The sequence below is a fragment of the Pimephales promelas genome, chromosome 5 (assembly GCF_988280905.1).
Source record: "Pimephales promelas chromosome 5, fPimPro1.hap1.1, whole genome shotgun sequence".
Lineage (NCBI taxonomy): Eukaryota > Metazoa > Chordata > Actinopteri > Cypriniformes > Leuciscidae > Pimephales > Pimephales promelas.
This window is the reverse complement of record NC_142773.1, coordinates 27,492,043-27,509,145: the sequence shown is the minus strand read 5'-3', so window position 1 is coordinate 27,509,145 and position 17,103 is coordinate 27,492,043. Positions and strand designations below refer to the sequence as shown.

General features: G+C 37.2%; 2 protein-coding genes across 9 annotated transcripts in view; both read right to left on the bottom strand.

The window, feature by feature from the left end:
- asap1a (ArfGAP with SH3 domain, ankyrin repeat and PH domain 1a) overlaps positions 1–3,482 on the bottom strand; it is a 45,294-nt gene extending 41,812 nt beyond the window's left edge. For both annotated transcript variants that reach the window (XM_039676199.2, XM_039676201.2), the window contains exons 1-3: positions 3,249–3,482; positions 2,764–2,848; positions 1,277–1,403 (exon numbers count right to left, since the gene is read on the bottom strand). In XM_039676199.2, coding sequence (XP_039532133.2) covers positions 1,277–1,403; positions 2,764–2,822 — 186 coding nt within the window. In that variant the 5' untranslated portion in view covers positions 2,823–2,848; positions 3,249–3,482. The remainder of the gene's footprint in view (positions 1–1,276; positions 1,404–2,763; positions 2,849–3,248) is intronic.
- Positions 3,483–4,261: 779 nt separating this feature from the next.
- ubtfl (upstream binding transcription factor, like) lies at positions 4,262–16,489 on the bottom strand. Of its 7 annotated transcripts, none has more exons than XM_039676204.2 (20): positions 15,487–16,489; positions 12,179–12,285; positions 11,858–12,039; positions 11,563–11,646; positions 11,306–11,461; positions 10,431–10,495; positions 10,216–10,336; positions 9,885–9,995; positions 9,655–9,782; positions 9,284–9,425; positions 8,566–8,607; positions 8,365–8,475; positions 8,103–8,261; positions 7,784–7,912; positions 7,209–7,294; positions 6,735–6,924; positions 5,883–5,930; positions 5,345–5,476; positions 5,020–5,133; positions 4,262–4,926 (listed from the first exon to the last, which is right to left on the bottom strand). In XM_039676204.2, exons 2-20 carry the CDS (start codon positions 12,234–12,236, stop codon positions 4,840–4,842), a joined length of 2,145 nt encoding a protein of 714 aa, XP_039532138.2. In that variant the 5' UTR covers positions 12,237–12,285; positions 15,487–16,489; the 3' UTR covers positions 4,262–4,839. The 7 variants fall into 7 exon arrangements, with proteins under 7 accessions (XP_039532138.2, XP_039532140.2, XP_039532142.2 ...); XM_039676206.2 differs by having other exon boundaries at positions 5,020–5,136; positions 5,411–5,476; XM_039676208.2 differs by having other exon boundaries at positions 5,411–5,476.
- Between the last annotated feature and the right edge of the window lie 614 nt (positions 16,490–17,103).

The following is a 17,103-nucleotide window of genomic DNA, read 5'->3' as shown; positions in this document are numbered from 1 at the left end:
TATGAACATAATAACATACAGGCATCTAGGTCATGCGGACCATTAGCCCATCTGTCTCTGCTTATGTTCCAGTGCATTTGTTGCCTTTTACTAATTAACTGAGGTTGATCTAATCACAGTTTCACTTGTATGAGGTTGTTTACAATCTCTGGATATCCCTTAATATATATGTCAAATATATAATGTAATTTATTATTGACTTTAAATAAAAAGATTTATTAATGCATATTTGAATGATATTATGCACAAGCATGCTCACTCCAAACATGTAAATAAGACATACAAAAATATTACATGTATTTTCATTTTATTGATTATTTTTTTTAAACTTGTTTGCTTTGTAAAGCACTATTGAGTAAATATAATACTGGTATAATAGTTAATATTATTAATAATAACAACTATGCCAGTTGCATGACATGGCTGGTCATGTGATGTCAACATGGCACATAGCTACCATTAAGGGGCAAACGGCTCCAGAATAAAACAGCTAAAAACGATAATTCCTCAAAAGTGCTGTTATCATCATCTTTATAGAAAAACAATATATTGAAGGCTCAGCTGTAACGTTAATTTCATGCCAAATAAAAATGTGATCAAATTCCTATTGACTCATATCAAGCTCCTAATTCACTGCACATCCACGGCTTCAATGACATCACTTATTCAAGAGAATTGCACCAACATTCCAAAATATGACGTTTTCTCTTGTGTGCACATAATCAATAAAATGTATTAAATATTAACATTTTATATTAAACCCAACGGACCTCTTTCAGCTTACATGCAATTCTAGATAAACAAAATTCATTTTTTTATAAACCCATTGATGAAATCAAGAGAACACAGCTTTTCGTTGTTATTAAAAAATAATATCGCAATTAACATACGCATAAAACAATAAAATAGCTTAAAACAGCAGAAATGTCGAATACAAATCAGAAACGGAGACAATGGTGTCGAATAATTTAAAGTGTTACAGTTAACAATGGTTATATTCATGTATGACTGTTCATCAGCGCCGCATTCTGTGTATTGTAAATCTACCGAACCACATGCAACCCAACGGGGACGAACCGGTGTTTCAAACGAGAAAGAGAGTGTCAAGACAAGGAGAATTTAGAGGTTGCAGGACAGAAATGAGCGTGAAATGAGCGTGAAGTGTGTTTAAAGTGGATCCTCCATTGGATTGGGCTCGTTCAAGGACCGTTATTTGTGTCTTGCACATTAGTGCGAGTTGAGCCTCCCTCATTTAACAGTAAAAGAGCGGCCTTACCTCTTCCAGAACATTGACCGTGTTCCGACAGCTCTGCAAGCGGGTGGTGAAGCTTGATGTCGTGGGGGAATTGTAATCCTCCGTCGTCTCCGAGAGAAACTCGGACACGGAGATCTGATCCGGCATCCTTGCAAACACAGTCGCCCAATAAAAATGGAGGGGAGAAAAATCACAATAGCACCATGAATTAGACAGGGGTGGTCAAGAACGGAGCGATGTCTCAGTTTGGGGAAGGTTGAATGGCAAGGCAATGCGTAAAATGAAAAGAAACGTTTTTCTTCAGTGTGCAATTCCCGTCCCTAGAGAGGGTCGCAGTGTGTAATTTCCACGTCTTTCCTCTTCCCCTGTCTTAATTATCCACTTGCATCTACATAAAACGGCTCAGGCTCCTCTCCTTGTTCTCACTCCCAATGTAAGATACAAGATGCTGGTTCAAAATGCCCTCATTCCACAGTTTAGCTTTAAAATAGTATGGTAATTTGAGTATTTCCTTCAATTATTGTTGTTCCGGTTTCGGAAGCGGTTTCATTCTGTTTTCCCTGTCTCTTTCCTCCGTTTCCCCCCCGTCCTGACGGTCTGAGCTCCCTGACACCAGCGCGTGCACGCACGCTCATCTCCTCCCACCATTGATGACGGGATAAAAAAGAGGAGAAACTGCGCATGCGTCAGAAGACTTAACCTTAGCAGCCTTACACATTTTTTTTAAATCAAGAATTTATCAATTGAATAAATAAATTAGCATGGTTCATATAATAATCATAATAATAAATAATTAAATAAACGCAAGAATAAATGATAAATTATTAGTAAAGTGAATTATATTATGTTAGCAATAAATAAATTGTGCAAAAAAAAAAAGGGTCCAGTTGGCTCATTTATTTAGGTTATATTTTTTTCAGTGATATTTTTTTTTTTATAAAAAATATCTTGGCTAATTTATTTATGCATTAGGTTATATTTCTTATTATTCCATTCATAGATCATAAATTTACTGTAGTCTATAATGTACGGTTTTACGGTTTCATGCACCGGGCATGCATTTGCGGTTTCATGCATCGAAGCAAGAAATGTTTAAGATGTTATGACAGTCATTTGTTTATTATAGAGCACAACACAAGCATGTAATGGTTTGTCTCAAAAATGTACACATTTTTACTTTGTAGGAAGTTCAGCTCAGCACATAACTTTTTATATAGTATATATCTCACAGTTTCTTGCACTGCAATGTTATTACACATCATTTGTGACGAGAGGGGGCATCCAAAGAGGCTGGTGCCCAGGGCCTCACAGGATCACAATCTGTCCATGGGGGCATGAAACAGTTTAAGGGTTCAGGCAGTTCTTTGATTAAACTTAAAAATAGTTTGACTAGTATAGATTGATGTGCAAATCTGGAGGCAGAATAAACTCACTAGAAGCACATATGATATCCAGATGGAATATCTAGTGATATAATATAAAAAAAGAGCAGTGCATTTTCTACTCACCGACTCCATAAAGAATCCCTGGAGGAAAAACTTGATAAACGCGAGGATGAGGACCTCATCTCTGTAGTCACCTCAATAAAACAGCCTCAAATTGAGACAATAAAAATACATTAATATCAGTGATGAACATGTCAACTCCCTATTGGGAAATCCAGCTTAAGCTAGTAGCTGGTTTCTGGTCCAAGCTGCTAAACCAATTTTGGGCCATCAACAAAACCAGCATCTTGAACTGGTCAATCTGTTGTTGTTGTTTTTTAACATGTTAGTTGGTCAACCAACTGCATGTTGCAAGACACAACTTCTCCAGTTTAAGATGGATTTTCCAGAGAAATAAATATTTCAATAATTGAGTGCGATTCTCATCTTTCCAATGAAAAACACAATCCCTAAAAATAAGCCTCTCCTAAAGTTTGTTTGCTGCTGACATCACATTTGTCTAAAGCATTTTTGCCACTCAGGGTAAAAAGCCACGCCTTATAACTTACCGAGGCAGCCGCGCTTTCACTCCGTATTAATAGATTAAAAAGTACTTGCAAAGCCGATTGTGCGTAGAGGTCCGTGTTTCCAAGTGGCACCATATTCACTGCATTGTGCTCAATCCAGCGCGCGGACATTACGGGCTGAAATCACATGCCGCTACAGTTACAATGAGCTGGAATGCGAGCATTGATCTGCCCCATCTGGAGCTGCTGGACAGGAAGCGAAAATCAAGCATGTGTGCTGGAGGGGGCCGGAGGAGGGAATCCTGCACAGGACCACAACTAATGGCTGGAACTGGGAACGCTAAACTTTTAAATGGAAATCTGATACCACTGGTGAATTGAACGCGTTATACAGTATTAAATTCAGCCTCACTGACAGAAATGACAAACTTGTTCCCTGAGAATGCTGATCAGCAATGGTACTCACTCAAAGTAATAATTAAAGTATATTAAGATCATCAGACACAAGAATTTAAATTAAAAAAAAAATAATAATAATTAAATTAATAAATCAACTTTTTTAAAGTAATCACGTATTCGGAAAACAGCTACAATACATAGTAACTACATGTCAAATTAAGTTAACTTTTGTTGTTTTTTGCAAATGTTTTAAATCAGGCGAAGATCAAATCAGCATCCTCCATCTCCTTGAAGTTCAATATTATTTAAATACATTTATTATATACTGTATATAGTTCATCATATATATCATATATGCAGGAGTCAGGACCTTCAAGGAATATATAATATAAAAGTCTTTTTATAAATATTATTTTTTTAAGTTTATTATGATTCTAAAAAAATGAAAAGTAAGAAATCTAGCATTTCTATTTTGAAGGTCTTGATCTGTAAAGGTTGAAAATTGTTGCTCTTAAATGCATCACTCATGTTTTTATAACAATGGAGTGAATCATTTGGCACATTTGTGCACACACTCATCCACATACTAAAAGTCCCATAGTAAAACAGTAATAAAAATATCGCTTTTTTGAAGTATCTGAAAATGCACAATTAAGTACAAGAGGGGAAAAAGTGCATTTATTATGGAGGATCTGCAACAGAACGTTCTAAACAAGACTTGAGCAGCTCGTATAGTCCTCAGCGCTCCGGCAACTAGCTGAGGCAAACAAATATAAACAGGAGAACAGGGGATTTCATCTCCATTCCAAAGTCTTTCAACCCCAACATCCACCTCCAAGCAACCCTGATACTTTCGAAACTTATAAAAGCTCCACTAGCTTTGAACAAATTATTTTCAAGTTAAAATAAAAAGAACAAAAAAACAACCAACACAGATTTTAATAACACACCTATATAAAGGCAATAAAAATTGATGCGATTACCACACATGTAACACAGCTCCATTAAAAGAAAAAACAACAAAGAAAGTTGTCTGATTGACTAAGTCTGTTGCATGGACATAGTGATGGGGAGAGCTGTTGGCCCCCATATTGTCTCTTGCCCTGTAAAGATAGGGAGCAAGATTACTGCATGCTGTGAGCTCACAGCTACTGAACCCCCTCCCTGTTTTCTGGGAGGGGTATTACAAGGGGGCGTGTCCGGCACAGCCCCCTCTAAGAGGGGGTGGGACAGGTTAGTCTGAATCAGAGTCACTACTATCTTCTGATGATGAACTGCTGGAGCCGTCCGACCGGTCATCATCATCGTCGTCATCTTCATTCTGTGGATCATGTGTCAGTGTTAGAAAAAAATAATAATACAGTCAATAATAATAGAGCAGATTTTCAAAAAATTTAACAAAAGCAAAACTAACCTCATCATCTTCATCATCGTCATCACTATCAGTGCTGCCAGATGACTCATCATCGTCATCCTCTGAGTCTGAGGTGTCTGTTTTGTCATCATCGTCATCGGAGTCCGACGTGTCCTGCTGGAAACCAAGAGTCACATATCTTTCAAGCAAGCAGCTATGCATGTATATCGCTGTATTTGTTTGTGTACACACATACAAACACACATACACACACACCATCAGCACACATCAATTAGCCAACTTTAAGATGATTAACACCCTAAGACACTTCATACTGAGTCCACAAGCCTGTGTGGGTGAGTTGCCCAGAGAGAGCGGGCGTTACCTTGGCCCGGTACGCCATGGAACGCTTGCCCCCCCCAGGACCCACCGTCACGGGTCTGGCACCTACCGCCTTCACTTTGGTGACTCGGACTTTCGCCCCAGGACCCCGTGCTTTTGTCGTGCTTCGCCGTTTCTATGAGGGTAAAGAGAAGGTGGGGTAGGGGGGTGCAAAGACAGAGCAGCACAGGAGAAAAAACACGTTCAAGCTTAAGAAATGATTATTAGGCCCACAGTACAGCCCTAGGAACATTATCCATTCAAGTCATGTTAGTTTGAGTTGAGAGACGTATGTGATTCGGAATAGACATAAAGGAAAGAATAAAGCCACATGTGTTGGCAGGGACAGAAATAGCCTCTATAAGCAAAATCAATCAACTAAATTAACCAGAGTGCCTCATCTTGCCATGCAGTGCAGAGGGTGACGGCATAGAGAAGAGTAAATCACAGCTATATGAATGCTGTGTGAGAAGTAACTCTAAGATACAGAGCTTTGCATTATAAAGCACAGGTTACAGCTCCAAAAATGCGCAATTACTTACCGTAGTGGAGAACTCTTTATAAACCGCACGCTCCTGAGGGGACAGTGACTGGGGAAAAAAACAAAAACGAGAGGCAAATACGTCACGACAAATCTCCAAACTCACATTGTTCACACATTTATTTTTGTAATAAGTCAAAGACACACAAAAAAATGTCTATGTTAAAGAAAAGGAAAATGTTTTTAAAATCTAGTTTAAAACATGTGTCTGAAAGGGTCAAAAACCCTAATCGAAATTTTCTGAGATTTTAGTATTGTTTAACAGTGTGTTGAACATGATAGAAGGCGATGTTACCATTCGTTGGATTTAATTGTAGGAGAAAATTATCTTATTTTAGTCTTTTTTGCACTATTTTCAACTTCCGGGTTTAAATTCATCTTCGTGTAAACGTCACAGGATGTGAAGTTTTCTTGTACTACAGTACTTCTTGTACAATTTTTGCAGATTCACACAACATGATATTTTACCTGAACAATCTGGTTTGTTTTTCAAAAATTAAAAAGTAGGGAAGTCTTTGTTCAAATTCAAAAAATATATAATAAGAATAATAACATATAAAAAAAAGATTATGCCAAACTACTTAAGGTTTTCTTCTAAATAATTTCATTTCCTTTTAACAAGGATCTTTTTCTATCGTTTTTGTTTTACTGTATGCCCCCCAAAAATGATCAAAATTATTTTTTATTTATAAATTGAAAACATGCTCATACTGGTTGAAATATAATTCACTTTTAATATATTTCTGAAGCACTTAATATATAAGACAATAAATTAGCATCATGCCATTGACGCAATAATAAACAAAGTGTGTTTGATCTGCAGCAAAACTGGATTATTCAACAAATTTCTTACCTTTACCCAAGCCTCAAGCTCAGCTTTGTACTCTAGCTGTTGTTCCTCCACCTGTTTTTTATATTTGTCTTTCTGGCTCTGACTAAGCTTGTGCCATCGCTTGCCGATCTCCACCATGCGCTCTTTCAGGCTGAAGTGATTCAGCTCACCGTTAGTTAGGAGTTCCTGAGAGAACATTTGATACCCACTCCTGAGGTTGGAAAGGAAAAGAAGAAAAGTTTTGATAACACCTTATTTTACAATGTCCTTGTTACATGTACTAAGTTAATGTAGTAATAACAGTAAATGATGTAAGGTAATTACTCAGATGGAACTAATCCTAAACTAAACCCTAACCCTATTGTAAGTGCCTGTTGGTAATTAATATTACTCAGTAGTTAAATGTATAGTTACACTGTAACAAGGACACCTTTAAACAAAGTGACAAGAAGGAAAGTCTCTCTGGAAGGAAAAACCTAAAAACGAGACACTTACACCGGGGGCTTCTTAGGCTCGCCGTCAAATTTTGGTTTCCTTTGTCCCTGTCCTGACAGAACTGTCCTCATCTCTAAAAGCTCCCTCTGTAGAATAAAAAAGAAAAAAACAAGAAGAAACATTAGCAAAAAGACTTTTTCTATTGACCCTAAACGCAAAGACAATACATAAGACAAGTCTATGTTAAAATGCTCATGAAAACAGATGAGCAGGCTGATAAACCACTGCACTATATATATATATATATATATATATATATACACACACACACACACACACACACAAAAGTTAACACATCAATTTGCCAGGTTAATTAGAATATGGTAGAATAAGTGACTGAACACTAAAAGACATTTAAACATCACTGCAATGATGTTGAGTCACACTCATCAAACAAAAGTGCAAGTTCCACCAACTTCAGCACACACTAAGCATACACACAGTGAGATACAAGTGCATACACTGCAGACCCCTCCACCTCTACACTGGGGAGGAGGAAAGTTAGGGGTGACCAACATTTTGACATTTCTTCAGCACAGGTGAGAAGACAGTGGTCAAAACGTCTGGTCACTGACCACGGTCCGGTACTGAACCTCGTATCTCTTCTGGTCCTCTGCAGCCTTCTTGATCCAAGGAATCTTCTCCTTCTTTTCCATGGCCTTCCAAGCAGCATCCATTGCATTTTGCGCTTTCTTCCGGTCATTCTGCAAAGAACAGCAGTTTAAGTTCGTGGTTTCTAGAAAAGAATGTAATGGTAGCTCAAGTACTTTGGAAAGGCTGTGCAAAGCAAGCCAATCAGTAAAATATGCTTCATATGTGAAGCGTATTAGACCAATGAGATTCCGCATGATGTCACAGAAATGTTTAACACAAATTCAGTACGAGGTCTCTTACTCTGTATTTAGCCAGATAGTCTCCTATCACGCTCTGCTGCCACATCTCCTCTGGAGTCTTCGGTGTTTCAGGGAGCCGTGTTTTCTTATTCTTATTGTCTCGCTTCTCTTTTGAAAGGCCATGCCCCCATTGATCCAGCTCGGGGTCACGACACCGTTCCTACGGCACAACAAGAAGAAACTACTACTCGTTCTGATTCAGACAGCATACCACAAGAGCATAACAGCATGCATGTAAACAAGGGCATCTTGCACATGCCCACCTTCACACATGGGGATTTGGCCCTCAGGGGGCTGCCTGCACCCCCTATGCTCAGCTTTCCTCCCAGCTTCTCCTCTCCACACACACGCTCCCTCTCCTCTTCTGGGAGACTCTGCAGAGAGACGACATTCAAGACACAAGTGTCAAAATAAGCAGCTTGATCCGTTTTAATAGTATGATTTTGTGGTTCACTTGTACTTACCTCAATAAACCTCTGAAGGTCAATCTCATACTGTTTCTTTTTCTGATGAGACATATAAACATTGTATTTTTTTAGTTATAGCTGAGCCAGTGTTAATGTAACAGCTGTGTTATTAAGAATTTATATTTATTATTAAACATGCCTGCTTTGTCAATTAACCTAAGAGTTTACCTTGCCCCTTTGTCAATAAAGAATCATTTTTTAAGTTAATTTTTAGAATTTTAAAAGAAATTATACTTTTATTCAGCAAGAATGTATTAAATTGATCAAATGTTACAGTAATGTATTATGATACAAAAGATTTATTTCAAATAAATGCTAAATCTTTCTGTTCAAACAATACTGAAAAGTTGCATCACTATTTCCTCAAAATATTAAGCAGCACAAAATGTTTCTTGAGCACCCAAAAAGCATATTAGAATGATTTCTGAAGGATCATGTGACACTGAAGACTAATATTACTAGTAGCTTTGCCATCACAGGAATACATTACATTTTAAAATATATTAAAATAGAAAACAGTTCTTTTAAATTGTAATAACTATATTACTTGTTTATTGTATTTTTGATAAAACAACCATTATGGCCATTAGCCACCCCAAAAGGGGTCAGCCAATAGTCAACCACAGAAACCTTTTTGGATAACTAATATTTGATACTGACTTTTAATATTTTCTTTTTTGCTTTAAACAACCGAGAGTAGATGGGTCTACAAGACCTGTTCACATCGTTTCTGGAACATGTCCTTCTCTTTCTGGGTCATCATCTTCCACTGCTTACTGCATAGCACCATTCGCTCCGTGCTTGGCACGTCCTTCATGTTTACCATTAGTTCAGCACAGTACAGCGAATAGCCATTTCTGCAGAACAAAACCATAAAATTATCCTTTATAAAACTGCATATATACGTATATATGACAAACACAGCAAATGTATAGACAAGAACCACTAGTTGATTTCAAAACGGTCAACAACATTATTTGTAAGAGCAGCATATCTTGGTAAGATAAGTCAGCATAAGCCATCCAAAACATCTAAATTAAGAGATTCCTGAGAAAACCAAATGTTACTTAGCGGTTTAAAACATACGGTGGTGGTTTGGTTGGCCGGCCATCAAACTTGTCCTTGAGCTGCCGTTCAGCCTTGGTTAAGACAGACTTGACGTGCTCATCAGAGTTTGCATCTGGATGAGCTTCAAAATATACTCTCATGCTTTCCTGTATGAAGAAGTAATATTGCACAAAGTTTACAATGTAATTTATCCATCTTATCAACAAAGACTTCATCACCTTAGCCTCAGACAGAACACAAAGCCATACCTCGTAGTGTTTCTGCAGCTCTAGAGCTTTGCTTATCCATTTCAGCCTCTTTTTGTCGGGTAATTGGGACCACTGTCTACGTAATACTTCCTTCAGCTCCTTCTGGCTTACCTACAAGTATAAAACATGGAAAAGTGAGTGTAGGTCCATCCATAAACAGTTGATTATGATGAAATGCACTCAAAAATAGGTAAAAACACAGAGACTGAATTTTATTTAGTCATAAGCTGGATTTTGATTCGGTTTTTCAGTTCTAACTCTTTGTACTTGAGTTGCTGTACCAAGACTATATGACAACTAGGGCCTTTTCCCTGCCACATTTTTTTTTTACCTCTGGGTGAATTTTCATGTAGGCTTTCTTCTCATGGTTGTACCATAGCTGCTGAGGGGTCTTGGGCTTCTCTGGGAGGTCTGACTTCTTTCTCTCCTCTATTAAATCTGGGTGGTCCTCCCTAATAACAATAGAAGCTTCACACTGAATTACCAGTACAAAAAACTGACATACTTGTGTTAGGTATTTTTGTGCAGAGGAACGTGGACACTAACTTGAACCGTGCCATGTTCTTCTCAAAAGACTCTTTCTCTCTCTGGAATTCTTGAATGTACTTGAGCTGACAAAAAATATAATGCAAATGTAAAAGCAAAACAAATTACCTTCAAAAGTAATATTTACAACAACTTAATCTTTGAAAAGAATAAAATTCTACAAACACCAGCACTTCACATACTGTACTGTATAGTAGGACTACACTTTTTGAAATGAACAACAACAATTTAGGTTAAAATGTATGTGAATGTACAAAATAATGTTTATAATTCCATTAGGTTACAATTTCGGTTAAATTTTTCACTACTGTTAATCATATTTTTGCAGTGAAACATTTTTTTTTCAGTAAAAATATTATCAATTAATGTGAAACTATGATGTGAAGTGTTCTTTTAGTATTATTTATATCATATTTTAGTATTTATTAATATTTAGAATGAACTTTTTTAGTTTTGGTTTTCATTTATTTTCTATAGCTTGAATTTTTCAGTTTTAGCTAAAAAAAAATGTAAATTTAGTTTTAAAAATTATTTATTTCAGATAGTTACAAAGTAGCATTTCTATTTTTTTTAATTAAGTTTAAGTTATTCATCTAATCAATTTACAATTTAAAATAGTTCATCTTTACAGCAATTACCAAAACTGATTTTTAATAATATATTTTAATATTTGTAATATTTTATATTTAATATAATATTTGATTCGTTTTATATATAACATCACTGAGTTAGCATGCATAATAATTAGAAAAGAATGAGAAAAAATACAGTCTTCAAGTGAAATATTCAGAAGTTTTAAGGAAAGCATGTTACACTAAAGGGCAACTAAACTTCCCAAAAGTATTTCATCATGTCTACGACCCACAAAAACTAACCTTTTTCTTTTCAGGAAGCTCTTTGTATTTTTTGGACAGAATCTTGGTGAGATCCAAGTTGCTCATCTCGGGGTGGATTTTTGCATACTTGGCTCGCTTTTCCATAAAGAAGCGAAAGTAGGGAGTAAGGGGTTTCTTTGGGAAGTCTGGATGTGTCTAAACAGAGTCAAATTCATAAACACTATGAAAATGCTCTATTAGTTGACACAACACATTAGGGTAAAACACGAAATTTGATTAGGATAAAGCATTCTCACCTTCAATTTTTTCCCCTTATAAGGGTTCTTCACATATTCAATAGCATCAACAATGAGCTCTGTCATCGTTCTGTATTTACGTACCTAGGGTGGGAAAATTATTAAACCAACTCCGTTCGATTTAAGGCAAATAATAATTTTAATGTTCTGCTTATTATTGTGCCAGCAAAGTTCAAAGTAAAATAATCTTTACATAGACAATCTAAACAGAATGTCTTTCACATAAACACCTATCAGTGTTTATTAATTGGAAAACAGGCACATTATTGCTTTAGCTCACTGGAATTTGGCTCACCTCTGTGGAAACTTTCTGCCATTTCTGCTTACACATGTCTCCAGTGAAAGCCCCAAACCCCACCTTCTCCCAGTCAAAATGAGACTCTGTGGTTTTATACTTCATTGTGTCTCCATCAGGTAACAGACTGCGTATCCTCTCCAGCAGTGTCATGCAGTCTTCTTTGCTCCATGTATCTGCATCTAGCAAAAACCAACACCAAAGCATTGAGCATGCTGAATGATCAAAAACAATGGGTGTTTTTTTAACGCTGGCGAAATCAGTGTAATTGTTGTGTATTGCTGTGTGAATATGTCCTTTATTGACAACGTGCAAGCGTACTTGACTCAATTTTGATTCGTCCTGCCTGGGTGCCAGACACACTGGTGCTGCCATTCATGATGACAGAATTCACCAATCTCCACCTTGACACTTCACTGGCCAAGTGGCTGCAAAGAGAGAGAGAGAGAGAGAGAGAGAGAGAGAGAGAGAGAGAGAGAGAGAGAGAGAGAGAGAGAGAGAGAGAGAGAGAGAGAGAGAGAGAGAGAGAGAGAGAGAGAGAGAGAGAGAGAGAGAGAGAGAGAGAGAGAGAGAGAGAGAGAGAGAGAGAGAGAGAGAGAGATAATTCAAAGTTAGGATGTAAATATGGGCTACTGAATTTGGCAAACCTCAACATTATTAATTTAAATAAGCACTTATCCAGTGGTGACATTCATTAGATACTACTGCTTCCTTTGCAACCAGTCACCATTGTAATATCTAATAAAGTTATTTATTATTATTATATAAAATTATATTAGTACATAGTATATTAGTACATAGTAGAGATACTGATAACTATCTGAATAGTAACTAAAGAATAAGCACTAGAACCACATGAATAGTCAGTTGTAATATAAATACTAGTTGGAAGAGGATAGCTGATATCCATGGAAGAGATATAAAGTCCCAATTGTGTGTTATAAACTTAGAATTGTGAGATATAAACTGGCAATTGCGAGAAATTAACTTGCAATTCTGACTTTTGTCTTCAGAATAGCATGATTATATCTTGCAATCTTTATAATACGCAGTTAGGAGATATAAAGTCAGAATAGCGCAATATAAACCTTGCAATTGCCAGAAAAAAAGTCTGAATTGCAGAATTGACTTTATTTCTTGGAAATGCAAGATAAAAAAGTCAGAATTGCGAGAATTGTAAACTTGCAAAAGTTGCAATTATATTTTAAAATGTTCTTTTCTGTGGCAGAAACAAGCTTCCATAGATATTTGTACTCGGGATCCTTGTATGTATCCTAATATGCAATATGTTACCAGTAACTAGTTACTTGTCATTATTAAGAATCTAATGACAAAGAAATAAGTACTAGATTTGAATAACACACTACTGACTATAATTGAATAAATACTAGTCACAACTGAAGTACATAAATACTAGTATCTAAAGAACAGGTTCTAGTGAAATTGAAAATGAATGATAGTAGTCACTACTGTATTAATAGCAATTAAGTAGCCTACAGTAAACATTAAAAGTAACAGATGCTAGTTAGTTAATCAATAAATGTTAAAAAAGCATTGCCATTTTAATGGAAATAAGATAAATGATTTCTCATAAACTCATATCATAAAATGAAAATACATAAAACAGTCTCTACATAGCAGTGTTACTTTAGTATTAGTAGTATAAATATTTTGAAGTAGCTTTTATTTCAATATTTTCATTAGTTTGTTTCATTATTTTGAATAGTTTTGGTTACCAAAAACAACACTGACACGGAATATAATGAAAGGGAATATACAATTAATGTATCAAACTAATTATTCAACTTCATTTATTAGTTTTGTAAATGGTCGTCTAATTGTGAAAGATTAATGAAATGAACTGGATGTCATCACTGCCACCCAGAGGAACATCATGTGCCCATGCCCCGCCTCTGGAGCACCTCGACACGGACGCGTCATCACGCCGTGGCCATACCAGTGCACCAGCGGCGGCGAAAGGCGAGAAACCATGACGGGATGCTCTGATCGCATATTTCCAACGCCTAACGTTATACATGAGCAAGTCGCGATTTTCATCTTGGTTCACTTAGAGCGACCGGCAAAACCAGAAAGGACTGACTGCTATCCGGGATTCCTGCCCGATTCATGGCACGGTTTTGAGGATGCGAAAGAAACGCACGTACATGGTGTCGGGGGTCATCTTGGCAAGGAACGGCAGGAAAGACTTTCCTTTGGGATTATGTAACCACGAGCTGCGAGACGCGAGGTGGACGAACACGACCCTTGCTCGAGCGCATCAGTGTCCGCGGAAGTGTCGGTGTCGGTCCCTCCTTCCGATCTCCGCGAGCGCTCACTGTTTACATTCTGCCAGTGCAGCACATTTATAGGCGAGTACTTCACTAAACGAATAGATAGAAGATAGTAGACATTTTATTTTCTGATCCGTAAGAGATATGACATAACGTTACAATTCAACACACAAGGTTTGCTTATTTAAACGTTTCACTGATTTTATAATATTTTCTCGTTTATTTCGCATTTAATAAATAACAACGAGCAAACTTTAAGTCCAGTGTTTCACTGGCATTCGTTACTTGCATGTTTATGTCTTCCGTGATGTAACGTTAACGTGATATTACAATTCTTATGTTGAGAAAAGGCTCGCATGTTTAGTTTTACTTTAACGTTACAGTATAACAATATTTACTGTCTTGTATTATATGCTATGTTATATATCATGCAATTTATCGCAAAATCACCGATAAATGCACCTCGCACGTGCCCGCGTTCCTCTCGAGCTGTGTGTCTCGCTGTGCGCCCGCACGAGGCGCCGGTTTCCCGGTTACAGTGTCATCCCCACCCGCGCGCAAGGTCAACTGAGCCAAAAAGGCTAAAAACGCAAAAATGGTATTCTTTCTGGAATGTTAGAGTCTCTATTTACAATAAACATCAATAGTCGTGTTATGTTCAAGAATTATTGCACTAATCGCTTTGAGACCAAATGTGTGATAAAAGTGGAAAAATACGTTTTATTAAAAGCACGGTCAGTAACAAAGTTTTCACCTACTTACTTTAATAATCCGTGTGATGCTCACTATAACTGATTAAATTAATGTGTGTAAAATACGTTCCCCGTAGTGCACCGACCGTTAGTCTGTTTGCAACCCGGTAATGGCGTCTTTATTCCGGCAGGAGTCACCACGCAGCTTCCGCTGGCACGAACGCCTCAGCTAGCGCGCGAGCTACTGGGAAAGTACGACCAATAGCGCTTACGCCGATTAAAAAATGTGAATCGATGTCTTATACGCACATCAGTTGCATCCTTACTGAAAATGCAGGTGTATTTGCATGCAGATCTTGTTTTTTAGCAGGGATTGTGGCTATCATAAAATGCATTATTTCACTATAAAATCAATTTTGTCATGAATAAAATACTTAAATGTTTATTTCTGGTCATATATTAAATATCAGTTGAATAATACAATGTTTCAGCGAATCAGAATTAAAAATAGAGGTATGAGCGGGCGCTTGTGCCTTCTCTCGCCCCAGAGCTCTCACTGCAGAGCCGCCATGAATGTTACAAAGACTCGGGGACGAGCGAATTGAAAACCGTTCCAAACGGGCTAAAAAATGATCAAATCTCTTACCTTTTTCAATAATCCGGCACGGATGTGCTTTTTAATTAGCGATGTGTTCGTGTTAAACGATTTTATTGTGTTTAAGTATCTGTTTTTTAGCCGTAAACCCCGGGGAGTCAGGTCGAAACGAATCCGACAAAAGGAGCGTCTGGTTCGGTATGAAACTCCGCCCAGCGCCGCAGGGGGAGGAACTCCGAGGGAAAACATGCGAGAGAAAAAAAGGCGGAGGCTAAAACTTAAAAAATAATATTTAATTTTAACAATGATACATTTCTAAATTATATTAATAAAATGTTTATGTATTTTTCGACCTTTTAAAGCTCAAAATCTCAACTCGCAAAACAAAGTAATAATCTACCGTACATCCATTTAACAACCATAAACTACGTTAATATTAGTTTACAATTGCTATATAGCTCTTTTTATGGCTGGTCATTTAACAGGACAAAATATCTACTGGTTGCCAAAAGAAGCCTGCCAACACTGCAACTACTTCAAGTGCGAAACCGATTAGTTTGGGTGCCCACATTCATTCTGCTGCCGCGGAGACTCGCACGGCCTCCGCGCTCCAGAAATCCCGTCTCTGCAGCCCCAAAACAGTCGGTTGTAATTAGTGTGTTGAGGTTATCTTCATATGTTTGCAGAGACGCTGGTGCCTGCTTGTGCTTATAGTTCCCATCGTTTAAATCACTGTCACAGTCGGGCACCAATTTCCCTCCTCAGCCTTAGTAAAAGTGCCATTGACTGTTTCTCGCTCTCTCTCATGCTCGATTGTACACAGTCGTCACGAGATTTCTTTATGTGAAACTGACCAATGGCATGAGGAAAGGAGGAGACAGCTGTGACTGACTCAACCCCTTCAGCTTGACCAAGACTGAAAGAGATGCTTCAGCTTCACACAGATCACAGAAGTGACTGAGAAAAAAGAAAAGTCTATCATTCGTGGATTACTATGATTAGTATTTATTTATGCAGCATTTTGTCACATGTCAGTGTTATAGGTACTGAGCTGAACAGGCATGAACAGTGAGTTATCCAAGATTATTAGTGTATATGGTCAGGTCATTTCTAATATTTCTCAGGTTTCCCACAGTCGTGGTTTTTCGGATATTAAAAGAAAAATCTTTATTTTAAAAATGAAAATGAATTTAAAAGTCATGGAACAATGTATGCAAGAAACACATGCAAAGTGACTAATACTTGAGGCTCACCTCATGTTTATGTAAACTGTTTAAGTCATTGTATTCGTGAATTGCAGTATTTTCCGCCCATTATGAAATGGTGGTCAGTTGTGAGTCGATTGTTTCATACATTTTCATCAAAGTAAGTTAATTAAATGTTTTGTTTTGCTTTTAAATCCCTGAAAATGTTATTATTAAATGTCAATTAATGCTACATTAGTGTGTAAGTCAACGTGTAGTATGTTTGGGCCATGTACTCTTGGTTTCTCTGCATTTTCTGTGCTTACAGACATCTTGTTGCTACCAGTAGTGAGTGGCCATAAGATGGCAGCAGATCATACCACTACAACACACACATGATTGTAAAGCTTTTCACTTCATATCCAGCATATGACTACATTGTGCTTTCTTGTCAGTTTGTCTTGCTTCAGGTTACACCGAGTTG

Excerpts from the sequence above, each read along its gene's own strand:
- ubtfl (XM_039676203.2), bottom strand. The coding sequence starts at position 12,236 with ATGAATGGCAGCACCAGTGTGTCTGGCACCCAGGCAGGACGAATCAAA. Across the intron at positions 9,996-10,215 it reads ACATGAAAATTCACCCAGAG|GTAAGCCAGAAGGAGCTGAA; the intron begins GTAAAAAAAAAA and ends TTATACTTGTAG. Across the intron at positions 8,608-9,283 it reads TCCAGAAACGATGTGAACAG|AAAAAGAAACAGTATGAGAT; the intron begins GTCTTGTAGACC and ends ATGTCTCATCAG.